We start from the raw sequence: 23,839 nt of genomic DNA, 5'->3' as shown, positions 1-23,839 counted from the left end.
GGCATGGTTTAAAATGTGCCAATGTGTGCCAAAAACTGGCACAAAATTCTGGCACAAGATAAACCAAATCAAAAGGAAATAAGGAAATGTATATAAGGAAATGGTATAAGGAAAAGTATATAACAGGTCATGCAAGATGCACCAACACTATGATTCAGCATGCACCACTTTGATATTCTTGGCGCATTTTGTGCCTGCCTGGTCTAAGTTGGGCCACTTGTTTTTCTGCAGTCCTGGATGAACAAATGAAGCAGTCTATGACATTGTTTTACATGTATTTTATTTTCTATGAAAAGGGAGTTAATGAACAGCGAAATAAAGATAACATGCGGGTGACATGGTACTAGATGTTCTTGCAGCAGCGGGCACTGGTCCAGTCTATGTTACTGCACTGGCAGTAACACGTGTTGGAGCCCTGGAAGTTGTATGATCCACAGCCCATTCCACAGGAACAAGAGACGGCAGTATATCCTAAAAGTAATAAGGGAAATGTCAACCTGCTAGTCACATAATGCCAACCTGCAGATCACACCACAAGATCGATGCCCCTCCAACTGCCCAGGTGCAAGTCTACAGCAAGGACTGACAACACAGAGATGGAAGGATTATGGAATAGGTGGGTTTGGGCTTCTGAGCATATAAGGCTGTGTTCACATCACCATTGCCCTTCCGTTGAGGGGCTCCGTCTGAGGTTTCCGTCGGGTTAACCCCTCAACAGAAAGGCAAACAGAAACCTAAGCTTCCGTTTCCGTCATCGTTGATATCAATGGTGACGGAAACATTGATAAAGGTTTCCGTTTCTCGCCGTTGTGACCGGGTTCCAATGTTTTGACGGAATCAATAGCGCAGCCGACCGCGTTATTGATTTAGTCAAAACAATGGAACCCTGTCACAACGGTGACAAACGGAAACCTTTAGCAATGTTTCCGTCACCATCGATATCAATGGTGAGGGAAACGGAAGCTTAGGTTTCCGTTTGCCTTTCCGTTGAGGGGTTAACCCGACGGAAACCACAGATGGAACCCCTAAATGGAAGGGCAACGCTAATGTGCACAGGCCTTAACCTGGACATAGGGTGACTTGATTCAACATGATAAACAGTCTTATATTGTAGATGGCATGGTAAATGGGATTCGGCTTAAAGGGTGTCCTCAGCTTTATATAAATACAGCTTAAAGGGGTTGTTTGCTTTGGACAGCTCCATTTAATAAACTCTCTATTAGCCAGATGGGACAACCCAAATCATTGTATAATGAAAAGTTCAGCAAATATACTTTGGGTCTCAGTTCCTTAACATTTTCAAGATCTCTGCCTGCTTCAGTGAATGGCACCATTTTTACTTACATCCAGAGGCTGAAAATCCATACAGACTTAGGGTATGTGCACACACACTAATTACGTCCGTAATTGACGGACGTATTTAGGCCGCAAGTCCCGGACCGAACTCTGTGCAGGGAGCCGGGCTCCTAGCATCATACTTATGTACGATGCTAGGAGTCCCTGCCTCGCTGCAGGACAACTGTCCCGTACTGAAAACATGATTACAGTACGGGACAGTTGTCCTGCAGCGAGGCAGGGACTCCTAGCATCGTACATAAGTATGATGCTAGGAGCCAAGCTCCCTGCACTGTGTTCGGTCCGGTACTTGCGGCCGAAATACGTCCGTCAATTACGGACGTAATTAGTGTGTGTGCACATACCCTTAGGATCCTTTTACACCGGCCAAAATGTGCCATAAAAACAAGCGCCGATCAACAAAAAAGCTTGATGGTCGGTGCTTGTTTGCGCCTTTCACAAAGAGCAATGCTTGGTTATGTATGGGGACGAGCGATCACAGGGAGATGTGCTGCCGACAATGATAATATTTTGTGCTACATAAACAATATGATCAGCCGATGAATGAGCGTTTGCTCGTTCATCGTCTGATCATTGCCCTGTTTACACAGGGCAATGATCGGGAAAGAGTGTTCATATTAACTGCTGACATAAATGAAATGTGAGCTAAGTAAACAAAACAACCTGGAGTCCACATTGATACATTTCACCTACACTGATACATTGTAGCAAACTATCATAATACAACCCATAGTCATTGTGTAATCACTACATTATAATGTATATATTATTATATTATATAACACAGTTGGTGTTTAGTTTTGTTGATTGCTAGATCTATGTACCACAGGTAGTCATTTTGTATTTCCTATTCATTTACTAGGAATCAGTGACATTGCTTAGTGCTTTAGGCCTTCTTTACACAATGCTGTTCTTAGAAGGGTTTCAAGTTTTTACTTCATACTGTTCCTGGGGAACAAATATCAATTACTCCAGAGAAGGAGCTGATATTTATACAGGACTTCCAGAGAAGTCCTTGGCGGACTTGCAGCTGGGCACAATGGGGGCAGTGCTGAGAAGAAATGTGCATTGCTATACACTGCTTTATATAGCTTGACATAATCCCACTGAAGTGATTGGCCCAGATATAGATCTTGCACCAACATGGCTCAGATCTGGATTGAATCTTAACTCTATTATTGACGTATACGCTCAGTGATAGGCACGCCTTTACGTTTCTGTAATAAGAGACTAGGTATATAGATACATTTGCTGTATGGAAAAATATTTCCAAGTCACATAATTAAATGGCAAGCCATTAAGAAGACAGTGGTGAAAGTTCTCTTACCAGCTTGGCACTTGGCGGTATTCCCATTTGCCTTTGCATCGACACAATTCAAGTCGCATGAACATCTTGCTGCAGTATTAGAACCTCCTCCTGAGTTTCCTCCACCGTAGCCCCCGTTTCCTCCCGAGTTTCCTCCCGAGTTTCCTCCACCGTGGCCTCCGGAGTTTCCACCACCGTTACCTCCAGGTCTTCCTCCATATCCATTTCCAAAAGGAGGCCACCAAGGCTGTGAATCTGCAAATGCACAAATTACAGACCGTTCAGTTAGTTTTACAATTTCTACTCAGCTCGGCCCTATGAGTCGTGCCAACCTATGTGGGATTTACACCCTCAACATACAATAGATGAGGGAAACTACAAAAGATGGAGGATAAATAGGCCCCAGGATTTCCCTCATTTATTTGCAGGGCACATGATTCCATGCTTGAAGCCTGGAAATTACCTCTCTTACAGTAGTGCCCTAACGCTACATAAAGTGGTTGCCTGCTTTAGAGAATGCCTATCTCTTAGAAGGGCAGCCCGATGAATAGCTGATTACAGGGTGACAGACTACCAGGACAACCAACAATCAACTGTGTTCTGTGGCAGCAAGTGTTCAATTCCCCTGCAGAGCCGACATAGCAGAAATGAAGTGAGAACGACAAGCTCGGAAGGGATCCGAGTGAGGAGGCATAAGAGACGCCATGCGTATACCTTTAGCAACTGGAAAAAGGAGTTAATATGGCGGCGGCCACGTGGTTTGAGGCTCCGGCAAGTATGGGGTGGGCTGCTATAGAAGCCCACCTGTAGAGAAAGGGTGCATTTTGGTGGCAAAAGCCTGCCGAACGTTTAGTTACCCTGGTAAAAGGGATAGGGGGAGAGGGGTAGATAAGGAGCAGCCAGGTAAGGGTCTACTTAGAACCATAGGAGAGGAGCAGAAGACACCCCTCCCTCCCTGAGGAATGTTTTATAGTTACAATAGATTGTAAAGGTGGATCACAACACTATGCTCTGAGAAGGGCGGACTGATTTGGTTGGCTACAGCGAGCAAGCCACTAGCCGTAAGGCAGAGCAACATCGCTAGTGGGGGAACACAAGCCATACGACATGTTCCCAGGTAAGATCACGGCCTGGGTAGCTACAAAGACCAGCCAAGATGGTTGACGGTTGCCCTGTGAATTGACAGATAGCAGACGGACTCGGATGGTTTTATGTTGAGAGGCCGAGGGCAGATGTACCCCAGCTCATAGAGTGTGGTGTCACAATTTGTCGCACTCTCCTTTATTTGATTAATAAAGCTGGCTGATTTTGCCAAAGTAGGTGGTGTTCGTTGTTATTGCTGGGGGGGGGGGGTCAAAGGTCTAAGGGTGATAGCATGCGCGCTCCTTATTACATAGTGCTCAATGATATGAGCGGTCTGTCCATATAATGCATGGATGTGCCGGGTGCTCCAGCCAGAGAGACGCTCTTTGTAGTTGTTCTCTGCTCCGGCTAATACATGAGGGTTCAAATTCAGAATTCCCTGATAAAGAAGACCCTGTCTATGCTACAGGTGTATTAAAATGTGTCAACTGTCTGGCAGGAGTCACTACCAAGACAATATGGGGACTCATTTGCCAATATCTCCCATCAGGAATAAGTTCCATTTTACGCAATAGACGGTGCTCTTCTTCTGCCATACATATTTAAGCATTGAAACATTTTTTGGAGCCTTTAAGCAAAGTCTACACCAAAGTGCTACATGAAAGGAACAGGACTATGGATATCTAAAAATAGTCCAACCAAACATTTAAAAAAAAATCTAACCGTACCTAACCCCACAATGTAAGGCTAGCCTTATGTTCTAGATAGCCGTCGGCGAAATGCTCATTTAGCCGACAACTATTCCTCCCGACTCCCCCATAAACATGCACGCTCGGCTCGAATAAGCGTGCATGTGTTCTCAGGAATAACACCGCTACCAGACTCGTCTGGTAGAGGCTTATCTACTTACGAACAAACGGATCGGGCATGTTGAAATTCAACATGCCGGACCCTTCTCTCCCCCAACATCTGCCGTCAGGACGGCGCCATGCACATTAGATGGTCGAATTCATCAGGGTTCCGACTACATACATCTAATGTAGATGGCCAGCCTAACCATGGATAATGTCTAGCCTTTCATGTACTACTCATTCACCACTACATCTATGTCCTCAAAGACCATCAGGTTAATACAGTTGTCATAGTTTAGTTGATATCTGAAGTCCATTGTCTACCAGTTCTTGTGTTTGTAGCCGGCACAGATACTTACATGATGATACTACCAGCATGCTGCAGACCAGGAGCGTCAGTAATGCCATATTTCTGCAAAACAAAAAAGTACAAACTCTATTTGACTGTGAATTTACATTTGTTTCTTCACACAGATCACTCCCTAGTCCAAGTTTCCATTATACCCACCGCCTGTGTAACCCCAACCTGTAACCACACTGCCACTAATTCACAGAATCCAATGTTTTACCTGACATGTAACCCTGTGTACTGGATGCCGTGTCATACAGATGTACCAAACTTTAACTTGACACTGAGAAAATGTAACTTGACTTTTTCAATGACTATTGAATGGCTTTTGTTGGCTTGAGTTATACGTTTTCACGCTGCAGCAAGTTATCAGGCTCAAGTTAAAATTTGCTACATCTGTACCTTATCCTGTAACCCTGTATTGAATCCCATATACCACTTTGTAATGAACCCTAAATCCTACTCTACCCTTGTAACAATACTCTCACCTCCGAACTGAGTCCTACCTTTGCCTATATCACCACTGTAATGAAAACCCATGTTGTGTTATTTTGCTGCCCAAAACCCAGCTGCTTACCTTTTCCTTGCAAGAAGCAAATATGCAAAAACTGCATCCAGTCCCTTTTTATATGCTGTGGCATTTTGAAATACATGCTAACATTTTTTGTTTCCTCATGCCACCCTATAATTTTAATAGGTGTGTACCTGCTTGGAACCACCTCATAATGATCCAAATAGGTATTTCACTTGTTATTAAGATCATGGGAACAAAAGAAAATTGCATCCTCCTTTGGTTTGCAAATAAATTATTTGCTAATTTATTTGAAAAGTAGTGCATGGCAGTGATCATACATAGTTATATAGTCATATAGTTAGAACGGTTGAAAACAAGACATATATCCATCAAGGTCAACCAAGGGATGGGAGAAATGAAAGTGATATAGGTAAACTATTAAACTTTATTTTACCCCTATTGATCCAGAGGAAGGTAAAAGAAAAAAAAATATACCCATAAGGCATTAACCAATCTGCTCTTAAAAGGAAATATTTCCTGATCCCAAGGGAATGAATAATGTAATACATTACACCCGTGTGTGAGCCACTCTTTCGAGTAGCTTTTTAGTGTGGCTCATAGAGTGGGGCCTCTAGCTGGGTCCCCCCCCCCCCGCCTTGAGTCCATATGCCGTACGATGGCACATTTGTTAAAAAAGGCCTTAAAATGGTTTTCCAATCTATAATATTGATATCAGATCATTGCGGGTTCAACTCCTAAAACCCCTGCGGATCATCGGGCTCCAGAGAGTGCCGCATCCCCTTCATTGTTGACCAGGCACAGCACCGTACATTTGGTTGTAGCTGTACCTGGTACTGCAGATTACAGATTACAGCAGCACAGTCACATTCAAGAGAATTAATGGGTTAGAGCAGGGGTCTCAAACACGCGGGCCGCATGCGGCCCCTTAGGCTGTCATCTGTGCACGTGGGGCACCGTAGTTCCCTCGGGAGAGGAGAGCAGGCCGAAGGAGGAGTGCACCGGTGCTCCTTCATGATGTCCCAGAGCAGAGTTTATACTAGCGCTCTGCTCCGGGACACCTCCTCTGAGGAAGCCCCTGACATCACTGTCCATATATGGACAGTGATGTCAGGAGCAGAGCTGGAGTCCCAGGCAGAGTGCTAGAAGCGGCTCTGCTCCGGGACTCCTGCTCTGAGGAAACCCCTGACATAACATTCTATATATGGACAGTGATGTTAGGAGCTGAGAAGGAGTCCTAGGCAGAGCGCTAGTAGCGCTCTGCCCGTGAATCCGGCTCTGGGCTTGCCACTGACATCACTGTCCATATATGGACAGGGATGTCAGGGGCTTCCCCAGAGTTCCTGAGCAGAGCCTATACTAGTGCTCTGCTCCGGGACTCCGGCTCCGGGGATGTGCCTGACATCACATTCTGGTCCAGGAGGATATTTAAACATTGACATTTTTTTTGAAGCCTTTTAAGTAAAGTCTACACCAAAGTGGTACATGAAAGGAACATGACTATGGACAGTGACATCAGGGGCCCCTCCAGCAGAGTGTGAGTGTGTGTGTGGCACTATCTACAGAGGGCACTGTGGTATTATTTACAGAGGGCACTGTGGCATTATCTACAGAAGGCACTGTGGTATTATGTACAGAGGGCATTGTGGCATTATCTGGCGGGGGTGGCATTATCTACAGAGGGTACTGTGGCATTATCTACAGAGGGCACTGTGGCACTATCTAAAAAGGGGCTGCCCAATCTTGCCATTCATGTGTCTGCCAAACGCTGCCAACTGAGCAGCCAGACTGCATTTAGCGACACTTACACTGGAAAACTGGATTGTTAAAATAAGCACGTGGAGTAAACTCACAAATTTCCGTTAAGTTTAAACCTAGCGCTATTATTATAGTAATGTGGTATTATTATAGTAATGTAGTATGATAGTAATGTAGTATTGTTATGGTAATGTAGTATTATTATAGTAATGTAGTATTATTATAGAAATTTAGTATTATTATAGTAGTTTTATGTTAGAAATGTAGTATTTTAGTAATGTAGTATTGTTATAGTAATGTAGTATTGTTATAGTAATGTAGTATTATAGTAATATAGTATTATTATAGAAATGTAGTATTATAGTAAAGTAGTATTCTTACAGTAGTTCGAATAACTAATTGATTAACAATAATTTTCAATGTAATGCAGCCCGCAAACTTCACATTTTTTCTATGTGCGGCCCATTTACCCGGCCGAGTTTGAGGCCCCTGGGTTAGAGCAATACATTATCCATGTTAAATCTCAAGTTTCTATAGTTTTATACGGTCAATGTACATTTTTATGAAAAAACCCTCATTATCATTTTCTTGACAAAGTTTAGTATCACATGCCGCGGAACTCTTATTCTCATTCTGTCATGGATATTCACAGCGCATTTCAGCCTTTTTAACTGGTTGCAGACGCAGGATGAGAATAAGAGTTAAACTTGAAAATCCACAGCATTCTATGATTTCTGTGCGGAAAATGTAAACATTTTGTAAACAAACGGTGACAGGACAGTGACTTCAGCTGTCACAGACAGCTGAGCGCCACAGCTATCGGCGGCGGGACCAATCGCGGCTCTCCCCCTTGGGGATCGCTGTGATTGGTCAGTCACTCCAGACTGACCAATCACAGCAGAAAAGTGAATTGCCGCCCTTCCTCTGTGACAGATCTCCTCATTTCTGTCACAGTTGTGACAGTTCTGAGGAGATCGGGCCAGAGAGAATTTAGTGTGTCCCCTCACAAGGGAAATACACTACACAAACCCGTTTTTAAACCCCCATAAAGCTCCCCGATCCACCTCCTCTCCTCTCTCCTTTCGGGGGCCTGTCAAAAGTTACTTAGTATGTTAAAAAGAAATATTTATATATAAAAAAAAATCAAAAAAAATTATAGGTAGTAGTGTAGGATATATATAGGTGATTATTTATATATATATATATATATATATATATATATATACACAGTATATATAAATACAGGTGCATATTATATACATACATACTGTATATATGTTATATAGTATATATATATATATTATAAATATACGCTATATATATCGCACGCAGATGTCCGAAAAATGTAAATAATCTAAAAATTAGTAGTAGTAGTTTAGGTAGGTTACATATATACACACACGCATACACCAGGTTTCTGGCGACATTTCAGACGTAGTTTTTTTATTTGTCATAAAATGTAAAAAAAAATTAAAAAAATGGTTAAAAAGTATAAAATTATGGCTAAACAGAATTACACTGTGGAGGAGGCCTACGCCATGCTGTGTTCAGACACAGACACAGAAACCGCCAGCCAGTGAGGATGAGGAACACTTCCTTATTATGTCATCCTCTAACACTAGTGAGGAACCCCCACAAAGGCGGAGTAGGCAGAGTGACAGTCAGTCAAGTGACTCCAATTGGGTGCCCCCAAATATTTTTTCACCCCAAATTCCTGAATTCACTTCTGCCCCAGGAATAAAAATTGATACCACTGGGTACACGGAATTCAATTTTCTTCATGGAGGAATTGGTGAACCTAATGGTCAGCCAAAAAATATTTATGCCGAACAGTATCTGGCCAGTCACCCCGCGTCCTATTACGCTAGAGGCCAGATGTGGCATCCAACATGTGCTGCAGAAATTAAAAAGTTCTGGGGGCTCCTTCTTAATATGGGGCTTATTAAGAAACCCACCATACGGTCCTACTGGTCGACCAACGTTTTGTATGCTACCCCAATGTACAGGGCTGTAATGGTGAGAACTCGGTTTGACGCAATATTAAGATTCCTCCATTACACTGACAACAGCCAGTGCCCTTCGCCTGGTGACCCCAACCAGGACAGATTATTTAAAATTAGGCCGCTTATTTCACTTCTGAGTGAAACATTTTCAGAGGCATACACCCCTAATAAAAATATTGCCATAGATGAGTCACTCGTGCTCTCCAAAGGAAGGCTACGATTTAGGCAATACTTGCCAAGTAAAAGGGCAAAGTATGAAATAAAAATGTATAAGCTCTGTGAGAGTGAAAGTGGGTACACTCACAGATTTAGAATTTATGAGGGAAAAGACTCCCAAATCTGCCCAACAGAGTGTCCCCCTGTCCTCAATACAAGCGGCAAAATTGTATGGGACCTTTTGTACCCTCTGCTAGATAGAGGTTGTAACCTTTATATAGACAATTTCTATACTAGCGTCCCACTGTTCCACTGCCTATTTCAGAAAAATACAGTCGTCTGTGGCACAATACGGAGGAATCAAAAAGGCCTCCCAAAAAATTTGGTCGACCAAAAACTGAGACCTGGTGATAGCAGGTCATTGTGTAATGGGACTGTGATGGTGATCAAATTTAGGGATAAAAGATATTTTTTATCATCACGTCCATTCATGGGGACAGCAGCACCCCTGTTCCAGTAAGAGGGCGTAATGCCACAGCCCTCAAGCCTGTGTGTATACAGGTGTATAACCAACACATGGGTGGCGTAGACCTGGCGGATAAAATGCTACAGCCATACAGCGCAATGAGGAAGTCCCACGTATGGTACAAGAAGACTGCAGTGCACCTCATACAAACAGCGCTATACATTTCCTTTATTATTTATCGGAAGTCAGGGAATCAAGCACGGTATCTTGAATACCAGGAAAAAGTAATAAAGTGTTAAGGATCTGCCAGGCACAGCTTCTGTATCCACGCCCATAGGTAATCAGTCTGCACCTGCTTCTATGTCTGTGAGACTGACTCCATCTTCCACCACTCAGGATGGCAGGCTTAGGAGTGGGAGAGCCTATCACAGCCTGGCCAGACGGAGCTAGCTCCCGCCCTCTGTCTATTTATACCTGCCTTTCCTGTTCCTCCTTGCTTGTGATTCTTCTCTGTTGGTTTCCTGGCCCTGCTGCAGATTCTTGAACTACTTGTCCCTGCTTCGTATTGACCCTGGCTTAGTGACTACTCTTCTGCTCTGCGTTTGGTACCTCGTACACTCCTGGTTTGACTCGGCTTGTTCAATCCTCTCCTTCTCTACGTTTGGCACCTCGTACTCTCCTGGTTTGACTCGGCTCGTTTACTACTCTTGTTGCTCACGGTGTTGCCGTGGGCAACTGCCCCGTTTCCGTTTGTTCTGTGTTTCCTTGTCTGTTGTCTGTCGTGCACTTATTGAGTGTAGGGACCGTCGCCCAGTTGTACCTCGTCACCTAGGGCGGGTCGTTGCAAGTAGGTAGGGACTGAGTGGCGGGTAGATTAGGGCTCACTTGTCGGTTTCCCTATCCCTGTCATTACATAATCACAAGCCCATATACCTACTCTACCCTGGTCCCTCACACCACTATGGACCCCCTTGAGACCCTGGTTCAGCAAATGCAGGGTCTCTCCCTACAGGTCCAGGCCCTGGCTCAGAGGGTCAACCAGCCTGATGCTACCATGGTAGTACCCCTCACCTCACCTCTTGAACCCCACCTCAAGATGCCTGACCGGTTCTCAGGGGACCGGAAGACTTTTCTCTCCTTTCGGGAGAGTTTTAGGCTCTATTTTCGTTTAAAGCCCCACTCCTCAGGTTCTGAGAGCCAGCGGGTGGGTATAATTATGTCCCGGCTCCAGTAAGAGCCCCAAGAATGGGCCTTCTCCTTGGCTCCTGACGCCCCTGAACTTTCCTCCGTTGATCTTTTCTTTTCTGCTCTCGGACTCATTTATGACGAGACTGACAGGACTGCCTTTGCCGACAGTTAGCTGGTGACCTTACGTCAGGGTAAGAGACCTGTTGAGGAGTATTGCTCTGACTTTAGGAAGTGGTGCGTAGCTTCTCGGTGGAATGACCCTGCCTTAAGGTGCCAGTTTAGGTTGGGTCTGTCGAACGCCCTGAAAGACCTGCTAGTTAGCTATCCCTCTTCTGACTCCCTAGACCAGGTTATGGCTTTAGCGATACGACTTGACCGACGTCTCAGGGAACGACAACGTGTGAACGTTTATGTGTTTTCTCCTCTGACTCCCCCATGATGCCTCCCGAGGTTCCGTTGCTTCGTTCTTCCACGGAAGACTCGGAGGTACCTATGCAACTCGGGGCCTCCGTGTCCCCCCAACAACGTAGAGAGTTCCGCAGGAAGAATGGTCTCTGCTTCTATTGTGGGGATGACAAGCATCAAGTGAACACCTGTCCTAGGCGTAAGAATAAGCAGCCGGAAAACTTCCGCGCCTAAGTGATCATCGGGGAGGTCACTTGGGCGCACAGGTATTTCCCGTAAATATGAAACTTAATAAAATCTTGCTTCCCTTTCAGGTCTCTTTTGGTGGTAGGTCTGCAGTGTCTTCGTGGATTCAGTGTCGTCTGCTAATATGATGTCTGTGGAATTTGCTATGTCTCTAGCTATGCCTTTGATTGATTTGCCTAAACCTGTCCCGGTAGTGGGTAGCGATTCCACTCCTCTTGCTAATGGTTATTTTACACAGCATACCCCTGTTTTTGAACTCCTTGTTGGCTCCATGCATTTGGAGCAGTGCTCTGTACTGTTGATGCAGGGATTATCGTCCGATTTGGTTTTAGGCCTTCCCTGGTTGCAGTTGTATAATCCCACGTTTGACTGGAATACTGGGGATCTTACCAAATGGGGTAATGAATGCTTGACGTCATGTTTTTCTGTTAATTCTATTTCTCCCCCTGAGCAGGTGAACACGCTACCTGAGTTTGTTCAGGATTTCGCTGACGTTTTCTCTAAGGAGGCCTCCGAAGTGTTACCTCCTCATAGAGAATACGATTGCGCTATCGATTTGGTACCAGGAGCTAAGCTCCCTAAGGGGATATTTAATCTCTCTTGTCCCGAACGTGAAGCCATGAGAGAGTATATCCAGGAATGCCTGGCCAAGGGTTACATTCACCCCTCTACTTCTCCGGTAGGTGCTGGCTTCTTCTTCGTAGGGAAGAAGGATGGTGGTCTTAGGCCATGCATTGACTACCGTAACTTAAATAAGGTCACTGTAAGGAACCAGTATCCCCTTCCTTTGATTCCTGATATCTTTAATCAGGTTCAGGGGGCCCAATGGTTCTCTAAGTTTGATCTACGGGGGGCGTATAACCTTATACGCATCAAAGAGGGGGATGAGTGGAAGACTGCGTTTAACACGCCCAAAGGTCATTTTGAATACCTCGTCATGCCCTTTGGGTTGTGTAATGCTCCCGCAGTCTTCCAGAATTTCATAAATGAGATTTTAAGAGATTACCTGGGGGTATTTCTTGTAGTGTACCTTGATGACATACTTGTGTTTTCCAAGGACTGGTCCTTCCACATTGAGCATGTCAGGAAGGTGCTCCAGGTCCTTCGGGAAAACAAACTGTTTGCGAAGACCGAAAAATGTGTGTTTGGGGTGCAGGAGATACCATTTTTGGGTCAAATCCTCACTCCTCATGAATTCCGCATGGACCCCGCCAAGGTCCAGGCTGTGGCGGAATGGGTCCAACCTGCCTCCCTGAAGGCGTTACAGTGTTTCTTGGGGTTCGCTAATTATTACAGGAGATTTATTGCTAACTTCTCGTACATCGCTAAGCCTCTTACGGACCTCACTCGCAAGGGTGCTGATCTCCTCCGCTGGCCTCCTGAGGCTGTCCAGGCTTTTGAGGTCCTTAAGAAGTGCTTTATCTCGGCCCCGGTGTTGGTTCAGCCCAACCAAATGGAGCCATTTATCGTGGAGATTGACGCGTCCGAGGTGGGAGTGGGGGCTGTCTTGTCCCAGGGTACCAGGTCCCTCACCCATCTCCGTCCCTGTGCCTACTTCTCCAGGAAGTTTTCGCCCACTGAGAGTAACTATGATATTGGCAACCGCGAACTCTTAGCCATTAAATGGGCATTTGAAGAGTGGCGCCACTTCCTGGAGGGGGCTAGGCACCAGGTAACGGTCCTTACCGACCACAAGAATCTGGTTTTCCTAGAATCGGCCCGGAGGCTAAACCCGAGACCAGCTCGATGGGCGTTATTTTTTACCAGATTAAATTTTTTGGTTACCTATAGGGCCGGGTCTAAAAATATTAAGGCTGATGCACTGTCGCGTAGCTTCATGGCCAGCCCTCCTTCGGAGGAAGATCCTGCTTGTATTTTGCCTCCAGGTATAATCATTTCCTCTATTGAGTCTGATTTAGTCTCTGAAATTGCTGCTGATCAAGGTTCAGCTCCCGGGAACCTTCCTGAGAACAAGCTGTTTGTTCCCCTGCAATTCCGGCTAAGGGTACTTAGGGAAAATCATGACTCCGCACTATCTGGTCATCCAGGCATCCTGGGTACCAAGCACCTCATTGCCAGAAACTATTGGTGGCCTGGGTTGCCTAAAGACGTTAAGGCCTACGTCGCCGCTTGTGAGGTTTGTACCAGGTCCAAGACTCCCAGGTCCCGACCAGCGGGCTTACTACGTTCTTTGCCCATTCCCCAGAGACCTTGGACCTTTGCCCATTCCCCTCGCCGAATTTTCCCTTAATAACCGGGTCAGTAACTCGTCAGGGGTCTCCCCCTTTTTCTGTAATTTTGGGTTTATTCCACGGTTCTCCTCCGTTTCACCTGGTAGTTCCAACAATCCCGAGGTAGAGGTCGTTCATCGGGAACTGTGCACAGTCTGGGCCCAGGTTCAGGAGAACCTAGAGGCGTCCCAGAGCATACAAAAAACTCAGGCAGATAGAAGACGTTCTGCTAACCCCTTGTTTATGGTCGGTGATCTGGTGTAGCTATCGTCAAAGAACTTGCGCCTTAAAGTCCCGTCCAAGAAATTTGCTCCCCGGTTTATAGGGCCGTACAAGGTCATTGAAGTCCTCAATCCTGTCTCCTTCCGACTGGAGTTGCCCCCATCTTTTCGAGTACATGACGTGTTTCATGCCTCCCTCCTTAAACGCTGCTCCCCGTCCTTGGCTCCCTCGAGGAAACCTCCTGTCCCCGTTCTCACCCCTGAGGGGGTAGAATTCGAGGTGGCCAAGATTGTGGACAGCAAGATGGTCCAAGGCTCCCTCCAGTACCTGGACCATTGGAGAGGATACGGGCCTGAGGAGAGGACTTGGGTACCCGCCCGGGATGTTCACGCTGGGGTATTGGTCAGGAGGTTCCATCTTCGTTTCCCCAATAAACCAGGTCCATCTAGAAAGGGTCCGATGGCCCCTCATAAAAGGGGGGGTACTGTTAAGGATCTGCCAGGCACAGCTTCTATATCCACGCCCATAGGTAATCAGTCTGCACCTGCTTCTATGTCTGTGAGACTGACTCCATCTTCCACCACTCAGGATGGCAGGCTTAGGAGTCGGAGAGCCTATCACAGCCTGGCCAGACGGAGCTAGCTCCCGCCCTCTGTCTATTTATAAATGCCTTTCCTGTTCCTCCTTGCTTGTGATTCTTCTCTGTTGGTTTCCTGGCCCTGCTGCAGCTTCTTGAACTACTTGTCCCTGCTTCGTATTGACTCTGGCTTACTGACTACTCTTCTGCTCTGCGTTTGGTACCTCGTACACTCCTGGTTTGACTCGGCTTGTTCACTCCTCTCCTGCTCTACGTTTGGCACCTCGTACTCTCCTGGTTTGACTCGGCTCGTTTACTACTCTTGTTGCTCACGGTGTTGCCGTGGGCAACTGCCCCGTTTCCCTTTGTTCTGTGTTTCCTTGTCTGTTGTCTGTCGTGCACTTATTGAGTGTAGGGACCGTCGCCCAGTTGTACCTCGTCGCCTAGGGCGGGTCGTTGCAAGTAGGCAGGGACTGAGTGGCGGGTAGATTAGGGCTCACTTGTCGGTTTCCCTATCCCTGTCATTACATAAAGCAACTACTTTTCAAAGACCGAGCAGAAGAAGCTGCAAGTACATCCCATAGCAGTGAGACCAGCAGAATTGTATCAGGGCAGCACTTCCCAAGTGAAGTGCCCCCCACTGAAAAAAAGAGAAGACCGTACAAAAAATGTTGCGTCTGTTATAAAAACGGAATGCGAAAAGACACGGGCTATCAGTGTGACACTTGTCCTGATAAGCCAGGATTGTGTATCAAGGACTGTTTTCGCACCTACCATTCCTCCCTAAATGATTAATTTTATGACTTATTCTCTACTTTTTTTATTTTTTTTTACCCTTTCATCCCTATTTCCAGTACATTATTGCCCATTTATGAATTGGAATTAAACCTAAAAAAAAAACTAAATACTTCATTATACCCCTAGATGAATACTGAAGGACAGTGTTTTCTGCTCAGTCACTTCAGAAAGTCTGCAAGTATATTGTGCCTGGAATTCATCTAAAGTATGTGGACACTTCTCCTAATTATGGAGTTCAGGTGTTTCAACCACACCCATTGCAAACAAGTGCAAAAATCAAGCACACCGCCATGTAATCTCCATAGACAAACATTAGTAGTAGTATGAATTGTATTGTAGAGGTCTGCATCTTTAAACGTGGCATTGTCATAGTATACCACTTTGTGGTACCAAGTTAAGGTAGTATTACACGGCTCAATGTGGGCCGTGTAAACGAGCGCCGATCAACGAGACTGCTCCAAGACTACAAGGCAATTGATGGTTCTCACACAGAGGCACAATACTTAGTTTCAGGGTTGAATAAACCCGGCGATTGCGGTATATGTCCGGTCTTTCTGGCTCTCTCTTCAATCTTCTCCGGTAGTCGGGTACCCATCCCTCTCTCTGTACTCAGGTAATTTCCTCACTTGCAGTCTCAGACCCTCTGTCAGTTGCTCTTGTGCTGGAAAACATGCGGCGCCCTTCACACATTTGTGCCCCAGCTAGAGTGCCAACTAGTACAGCTGGCATGTCTTCCGGCAGCAGTCTCTCACGCTCAACAACCACTGGCAGGAAATCGACCCGTTTTTATTGACTCATGAACTCCTCCCTCCCAAGTGACGGGGTAAACCAACCACCACCTAACTGGAGATCTACGGGTGTCCTACTATAGCCCATTACCTATCTTCGAGTAACACGACACGCGAGTTAGGTAATTTCCACGCTGTACAAGCTAAATGTGTCCATAGGGCTCCATTAAGCCAACTGAGGCCAAAATAGTGTCTATTTTGCTTTCTTTACGTTAGTATACCTTTTTTTTTTGAAGGATGGAATAGCATAGTAGACAACGCTCTTCCATCCCGCTGGATCTTGCAAAAAAAAAAAGTATACCAAGCAGTATATTTATCTTTATCAGGGATGATGTATGCCATTGTGTGGCATAGGTCACAAGCATCTGTTTAACGTAAAGGTCTTCATCTTTCCAATAGCCTTTCATGACATATCCATTAAACAGATACTATTATAGTCTATGGATGATGGACCAATTAAGTGGATGCCTAATAGTGTCATCCGCCACTCATAGACTATAATAGTATCCGTTCACGACGTATCCGTTTAACAGATACCATTTAAGTCTATGATGACGGATGCCACTGTTAGGCATCTCTCACAGTCTACCTGTTGAGAGCTTTTTCCTGACGTATACGTTAAACATAGGAAAAAATGTGATATGAACATAGACTTAAATTGTATTTGGACTGTTGGCAGGAATCTGCGGCATCCTCCAACAATTCAATAAGTATGGGGACAATCAAACTGTTCTCTGGCATCTCCCGTTGGGGCAATTAAAAAATTGAAATCCAACTTGTTTCCCCGGGAGATCAAACATGAATAGAGATGTCTGGCAGCTGCTTATCTTACTCCTTACATGCCCTTTCAAACAAGATCAACCAAGGGCAGGCATACCATATATGCAACACTTGGAGCTGCAGATGGATTCACTGCCCTCTTAAAAGGAAAATAACAGTGATTGTAACTCTCTATAAGGGTAAGTTCACACATAGCGTAAATACTGCAGCATAATACAGTAGCAGCAAAGTGGATGAGATTTGAACAAATTTTATCCACACGCGGCGTAAATAATGAGCAGAAAAAACGCTCAGAAATTGACCTGCGGTGCGGTATTTTAATCCGCAGAATGTCAATTGTATTTGCGTAATCGCTGCTTTTGTGTTGCAAAAGCAGTTCAATGGGGTTCAATGGGGAGCTAAAACCTGCAACAAATACATTTTCATCAGAGAAATGAGTGCGTGATATTTTACAGATCCGCGATGGAGGTGCTCTATGATAAGCGCCATGCTTTAGCCATGCAATTAGCTGTTTGGAAACAAGGGGCCTGTATTTTCTTATATTTTCCTATATAGGACCTTCTGCTTTTTGCGCCCACTCCTAAGCCCAACAACAATGATCATGGGAGACTCGTGGAAGACAGCTGTGAACCCAACGATCATTCTTATTTGTATGGCCAGTTTACCATGATGATTTTAGTTAGAGATAAACCCTAATGGGGTTGTCCAGAATTAGAAAACATGGCTGTCTTTTTGACAAACAGCGCCACATCTGTCCATGTGTTTTATCTGGTATTGCAACTCAGCTCCATTACAGTGAATGTGGTGGATTTGCAATACCACACACACCCTGTGGAGAGGTGTGGTGCTGTTTGGCAGATAGCAGCCATGTTTTTCTAATCCATAACAACCCCTTTAAGATATCCATTGACAACCCATTTCAGCAGGATTAGGGAAAGCTTCATAGCCATTGGCGCTGGCTAACTGAACTTGGAAGAAACACAGATTCCTTGAGATAATGTGAAAGTTTCTCCTAAAGTGGCACTTGAGTAATTGAGCTGCACTTTTTTTCTCTTGGCTGCATAGACATAAATGCGTAATCGTGGGACACATGAAAGTCCAATCACCATCTAATGGGCAGTTTATGGGGGTTTTTATCCCTCTTATATTGTAAAGAGGTCATGTCATACTATCACCATCACCATAAGGGTTTAGCTACAAATTTCAAGCATATCAACCATTAGTCATGAGACGCTCTTCGGTTTTAGCCGCAAAACTGCGTCTTACAAGTTAGTCATTTTAGAAATGTAAGAAACCGTACTATTAGTTCAAGTTCAATGTTGGTCATTTACATTTTGTGAGATAGACTGAGATCTATTTGCTTACCAATACAACCTTGTTAAGAAACAAGTGACATTTAATAAGGTCAGTTCAGAATGGTAATAAATATAGGGTGTGTCTGGCGTGTTTATGGGGTGTACACCGTTCCTGTTTTATGGATATGTGTTGTTACGTAACAGAATCTTGTTAAAGCAAAGATTGGCATAGTTCATATCTGTCAGTGTCACTAACATCATGAGTCAGATTGGATTTACATTTATTTCCACCCAAGGTCACCATTGAACCTACCGCCTCAACTTCATCAGATTTGTCCATGTCAGAACAAATAATTATGTTTACCTAGAAATAAAAAAAATATTATTACAAAAATGTAAAGAAAATGATGGGAAAAAAATAAATCGTAAAAAATTAGGAATTACATATATCGGGATTGGCAATTGAAGGTTGTATTATTACTTGGGTCTAGACTGGGAACCCCAGCAATCCTGAGAACGGAGGTGTCCACACTCTCTAAGCTGTTTTCGTATATATCTTATATACTTTAATGGAGAATGACTTTTAATGCCGCTATGGCTCTAACAAGGTCTGTAGGAACCTTTAGGCAAAACCTTGTGTGGAGGCCATCTACTATTTTTGGAAAAATGGTCATAAAAACAAGGCTTCAAATAAGGCTACATGCACACAACTGTTGCCTCCATCAGAGTGCTATACAGGTTTTTTTAACGGATAGCACACTGACCCATTCATTTTTATGGCCCCATGTACACTACCGTGTTTTTGGCCGTGGGACAAAGGCGCAAAATTCAGAGCAGGTCCTATTTCTGTTCGTGCTTGCCCATTTCAGTCTTAGGGTCCTAAGTGTAAGGGTTTATATGGCCCGACCTGGGCCATATAAACGAGAACCGATCGTGCGCTCGTTTGCTCCTTTCACAAAGAGCTATTATCAGTATTGTATGGGGACGAGCGCTTGTTTATACGAACATATCGTCCCCATATATTACCATCATGTCGGCGGCACATCGTTGTCTACACAAGGAGGCGTGCTGCCGACAACGATAATATTTTTCGGCTGCATAAACGATACGATCAGCCGATGAACGTTGCCCCTTCATCGGCTGGTCGTTGCCCTGTTTAACCTGTTTGCCCGATAATTGTCCAGTGTAAAAGGGTCTTACGGCAATGTAAAAGGCATGGACATATGGAACGGATGCGGAGTACACATTGATGACACACGGACTGCAAAAAATGGACAACGGATCCGTTGTTTACGGGCTGCAAAATACAAACAGTCGTGTGCATATAGCCTTGAGGATGAAAATTATACAGCTGTAATATGCTAAACTATTACAAGGGCATGGGGGGCACAATAAGTGCTTCCCTCCTCAGACTGAAGAAGCGCCCATTGGTCAGTGTCACTGAGCATTGAGTGCTTCCATCAGTTTGAGTGAAGAGGGAAGCACTCACTGGTGCACAGGAGGCCATGAGAGGCGCGAGTACTGTTGGCATCTCTTACTGCTCCTCACTTCCGGTCCTCTTCAGCTCTGGGAGCCACCACACTGGGTCCAGAGGCCGTCCAATGTCAGAATGTAGTACACGGCAGCGTACACAGCACCCGAAGCTGAAGAGGGCGGCACTGGTCTGGGTTTCTGAATTAATTTTGGGGTTTGGGGTCTGAATTAATTTTGAAGTCTGGATTAATTTTACCGTCTGGTCTGAGGTCTGGATTAAATTGGGGGTTTCGTTTTTTTAGCAACTGATTCATGAAAAAGGATGCCGTCCTTGTGCTGTCCGTTTTTTTCACACACCCATAGACTTTAATGGGCGATTCTGGTCCACAAAAACGGACCAGAATAGGGGATAATGTGAGTTTCTCAAAAACGGATGTGTCAAGAGCCCCATTAAATTGCATGGGTCAGTGTGCTGTCCGTTGTTAAACGGACGAGAAATACGTTCATGTGAATAAGGCCTTATTCTTACATTTCCAGGAGTAAAGTATTTACTAAAACAGACGTGTCAGCAGAGATGACCAGTCCTCTGTAATGCAGTGGCGAGGGGCATGATTAAACAGAAAAAAATTTGCTAAATAAAAAAATCTGCAATTAAATATAAATTACTTAACTAATTCAATTGTTAAATATATTATTTAAAAAAATAAACATATTTACGGTATGTCTGCTGAGCAGTTTTTGCTTTGGACATAAACATTAATATAAAATTTTCTATTTTTAAATATTATGTTAATTTATTGTTTGGATTAAATTTGCTTCTAAACGATATTAAAAAGGGATTATCCAGTGACGTAAAATGAAATTGTAACACTGTGCAGAACTGCTACGAATGTTTTGGCATCGTGCATTATGGATCTGTCTAAGCAGTGGAAGCAGTGCTCGCCAAAGCGCCGCTGCCTTTTTAAACAGTTGATTGCCAAAAGTCTGACCTTCACCAATCAGATATTGATGGCTTATTCTGAAAATAAGCTGTCAATTTTACACCTCTAAACCCCTTTAACCCCTTCCCTCTTTAGCCACTTTTGACCTTCCTGACCGAGCCTCATTTTTCAAATCTGACATGTGTCACTTTATGTGGTAATAACTCCGGAATGCTTTCACCTATCCAAGCGATTCTGAGATTGTTTTCTCATGACACATTGCACTTTAAGTTACTGGCAAAATTTGCTCGATATGTTCAGTATTTAATTGTGAAAAACACCAAAATTTAGCGAAAAATTGCAAAAATTAACATTTTTCTCAATTTAAATGTATCTGCTTGTAAGACAGGCATTTATACCACACAAAATTGTTGCTAATTAACATCCCCCATATGTCTACTTTAGATTGGCATCGTTTTTTGAACATCCTTTTATTTTTCTAGGACGTTACAAGGCTTAGAACTTTAGCAGCAATTTCTCACATTTTCAAGAAAATTTCAAAAGGCTATTTTTACAGGGGCCAGTTCAGTTGTGAAGTGGCTTTGAGGGCCTTATATATTAGAAACCCCCAAAAAGTCACCCAATTTTAAAAACTTCACCCCTAAAAGTATTCAAAACAACATTTAGAAAATGTCTTAACCCTTTACACATGTCACAGGAATTAAAGCAAAGTAGAGGTGAAATGTACAAATTTCATATTTTTTTGCAGAAGTAAATTTTTAGTACAATTTTTTTTATAACACAGAAGGTTTTACCAGAGAAATGCAACTCAATATTTGTTGCCCAGTTTCTGCAGTTTTAGGAAATATCCCACATGTGGCCGTAGCGTGCTACTGGACTGAAGCACCGGCCTCACAAGCAAAGGAGCACCTAGAGGATTTTGGGGCCTTATTATTGTTAGAATATATTTTAGGCACCATGTCAGGTTTGAAGGGCTCTTGCGGTGCCAAAACAGTCAAAATCCCCCAAAAGTGACCCCATTTGGGAAACGACACACTTCAAGGAAATTATCTAGGGGTATAGTGAGCATTTTGACCCCACAGGTTTTTTACAGAAATTATTGGAAGTAGGCCGTGAAAATTGAAATCAACATTTCTTCAAAGAAAATGTAGGTTTAGCGATTTTTTTTCTCATTTCCACAAGGACTAAAGGAGAAAAAGCACCGTAAAATTTGTAAAGCAATTTCTCCCGAGTAAAACAATACCCCACATGTGGTAATAAACGGTTGTTTGGAGACACGGCAGGGCTGAGAAGGGAAAGAGCGCCATTTGGCTTTTGGAGCTCAAGTTTAGCAGGAATGGTTTGCGGAGGCCATGTCACATTTACGAAGTCCCTGAGGAGACAAAACAGTGGAAACTCCCCACAAGTGACCCCATTTTGGAGACTACACCCATTGAGGAAATTATCTAGGGGTATAGTGAGCGATTTGACCCCACAAGTTTTTTGCAGAAATTATTGGAAGTAGGCCCTGAAAATAAAAATCAAAATTTTTTCAAAGAAAATGTAGGTTTAGCTTATTTTTACTCATTTCCACAAGGACTGAAGGAGAAAAAGCACCACAAAATTTGTAAAGCAATTTCTCCCGAGTAAAACAATGCCCCACATGTGGTAATAAACGGCTGTTTGGAGACACGGCTTGGCTTAGAAGGGAAAGAGCGCTATTTGGCTTTTGGAGATCACATTGAGCAGGAATGATTTGCGGCGGCCATATCACATTTGCAAAGCCCCTGAGGGGAAAAAACAATGAAAACGCCCAAAAAGTGACACCATTTAGGAAACTACACCTCTTGAGGAATTCATCTAGGGGCGTAGTGAGCATTTTGACCCCACAGATGTTTCATAGAATTTATTAGAATTGGGCAGTGAAAATAAAAACAATCCTTTTTCTTCAATAAGACGTAGCTTTAGCGCAATTTTTTTCATTTTCACAACAAATAAAGGAAAAAAAAGAACCCAACATTTGTAAAGCAATTTCTACCGAGTACGGCAATACCCCAAATGTGGTCATAAACTGCTGTTTGGGCACACGGCAGGGCTCAGAAGGGAAGGACCGCCATTTGGAGTGCAGATGTTGCTGGATTGGTTTCTGGGCGCCTGTGGGCCCAAAACTGTGGAAACCCCCCAGAAGTGAACCAATTTTGGAAACTACACCCCTCAATGCATTTACCTAGGGGTGTAGTGAGCATGTTAACCCTAGCGGTATGAGGGCTGGTTTGTTGCGGGACGAGCTGTAGTTATTATTGGTACCATTTTGGGGTACATGTAACTTTTTGATCACCTTTTATCCTATTTTTTGGGATGCCAGGTAAACAAAAAAACGCAATTCTGGCACAGCTTTTTTCTTTTTTTTTATACAGCGTTCACCATGCGTTATAAATTACATGTTAACTTTATTCTGCGGGTCAGTACGATTCCGGCGATACCTCATTTATAGAACTTTTTCATGTTTTACAACTTTTTGCACAATAAAATTACTTTTGTAAAAAGAATGTATTTTTTCTGTCGCCAAGTTGTGAGAACCATAACTTTTTAATTTTTTTGTCGACGGAGGTGTATGAGGGCTTGTTTTTTGCGGGACGAGCTATAGTTTTTATAGGTACCATTTTTGGATACGTGCGACTTTTTGTTCACTTTTTATTCTAATATTTGTAGGGCAAAGTGACCAAAAAACAGAAACTCTGGTAACGTTTTTTACGTTTTTTTTTTACGCTGTTGACCGCGTGCAATAAATAATACAATATTTTGATACCTCCGGTCGTTACGGTCGTGGCGATACCAAATACATATGGTTTATTATTATTTTTCAATAATAAAGGACTTGATAAGAGTAAAAGGGGGATTGTGTTTTATTTGATTACTTGAAACTTTTACTGTTTTCAAACTTTTATTTTTTGCACTTTTTTTTACACTTTTTTATACTTTTTTTACACTTTTCTTCAAGTCCCACTAGGGGACTTGAAGGTCCAACGGTCAGATTTTTTTTTTTCTAATACATT

The 23,839-nt window shown here is 43.7% G+C and overlaps 1 protein-coding gene across 3 annotated transcripts in view; it reads right to left on the bottom strand.

The window, feature by feature from the left end:
* Window positions 1-292: 292 nt before the first annotated feature.
* Window positions 293-23,839, bottom strand: part of RETN (resistin) — a 115,541-nt gene continuing 91,994 nt past the window's right edge. For 2 of the 3 annotated variants that reach the window (XM_075858802.1, XM_075858800.1), the window contains 3 exons: window positions 4,956-5,008; window positions 2,684-2,917; window positions 293-471 (listed from right to left, as the gene is read on the bottom strand). In XM_075858802.1, coding sequence (XP_075714917.1) covers window positions 344-471; window positions 2,684-2,917; window positions 4,956-5,008 — 415 coding nt within the window. In that variant the 3' untranslated portion in view covers window positions 293-343. Of the gene's footprint in view, window positions 472-2,683; window positions 2,918-4,955; window positions 5,009-18,703; window positions 18,756-23,839 lie in introns of those variants that run through there. The other variant, XM_075858801.1, reaches the window with a different exon arrangement.

Source organism: Rhinoderma darwinii, chromosome 3 (assembly GCF_050947455.1).
Source record: "Rhinoderma darwinii isolate aRhiDar2 chromosome 3, aRhiDar2.hap1, whole genome shotgun sequence".
Lineage (NCBI taxonomy): Eukaryota > Metazoa > Chordata > Amphibia > Anura > Rhinodermatidae > Rhinoderma > Rhinoderma darwinii.
The sequence above is the reverse complement of the archived record's forward strand: the minus strand, read 5'-3'. Positions and strand labels throughout refer to the sequence as shown.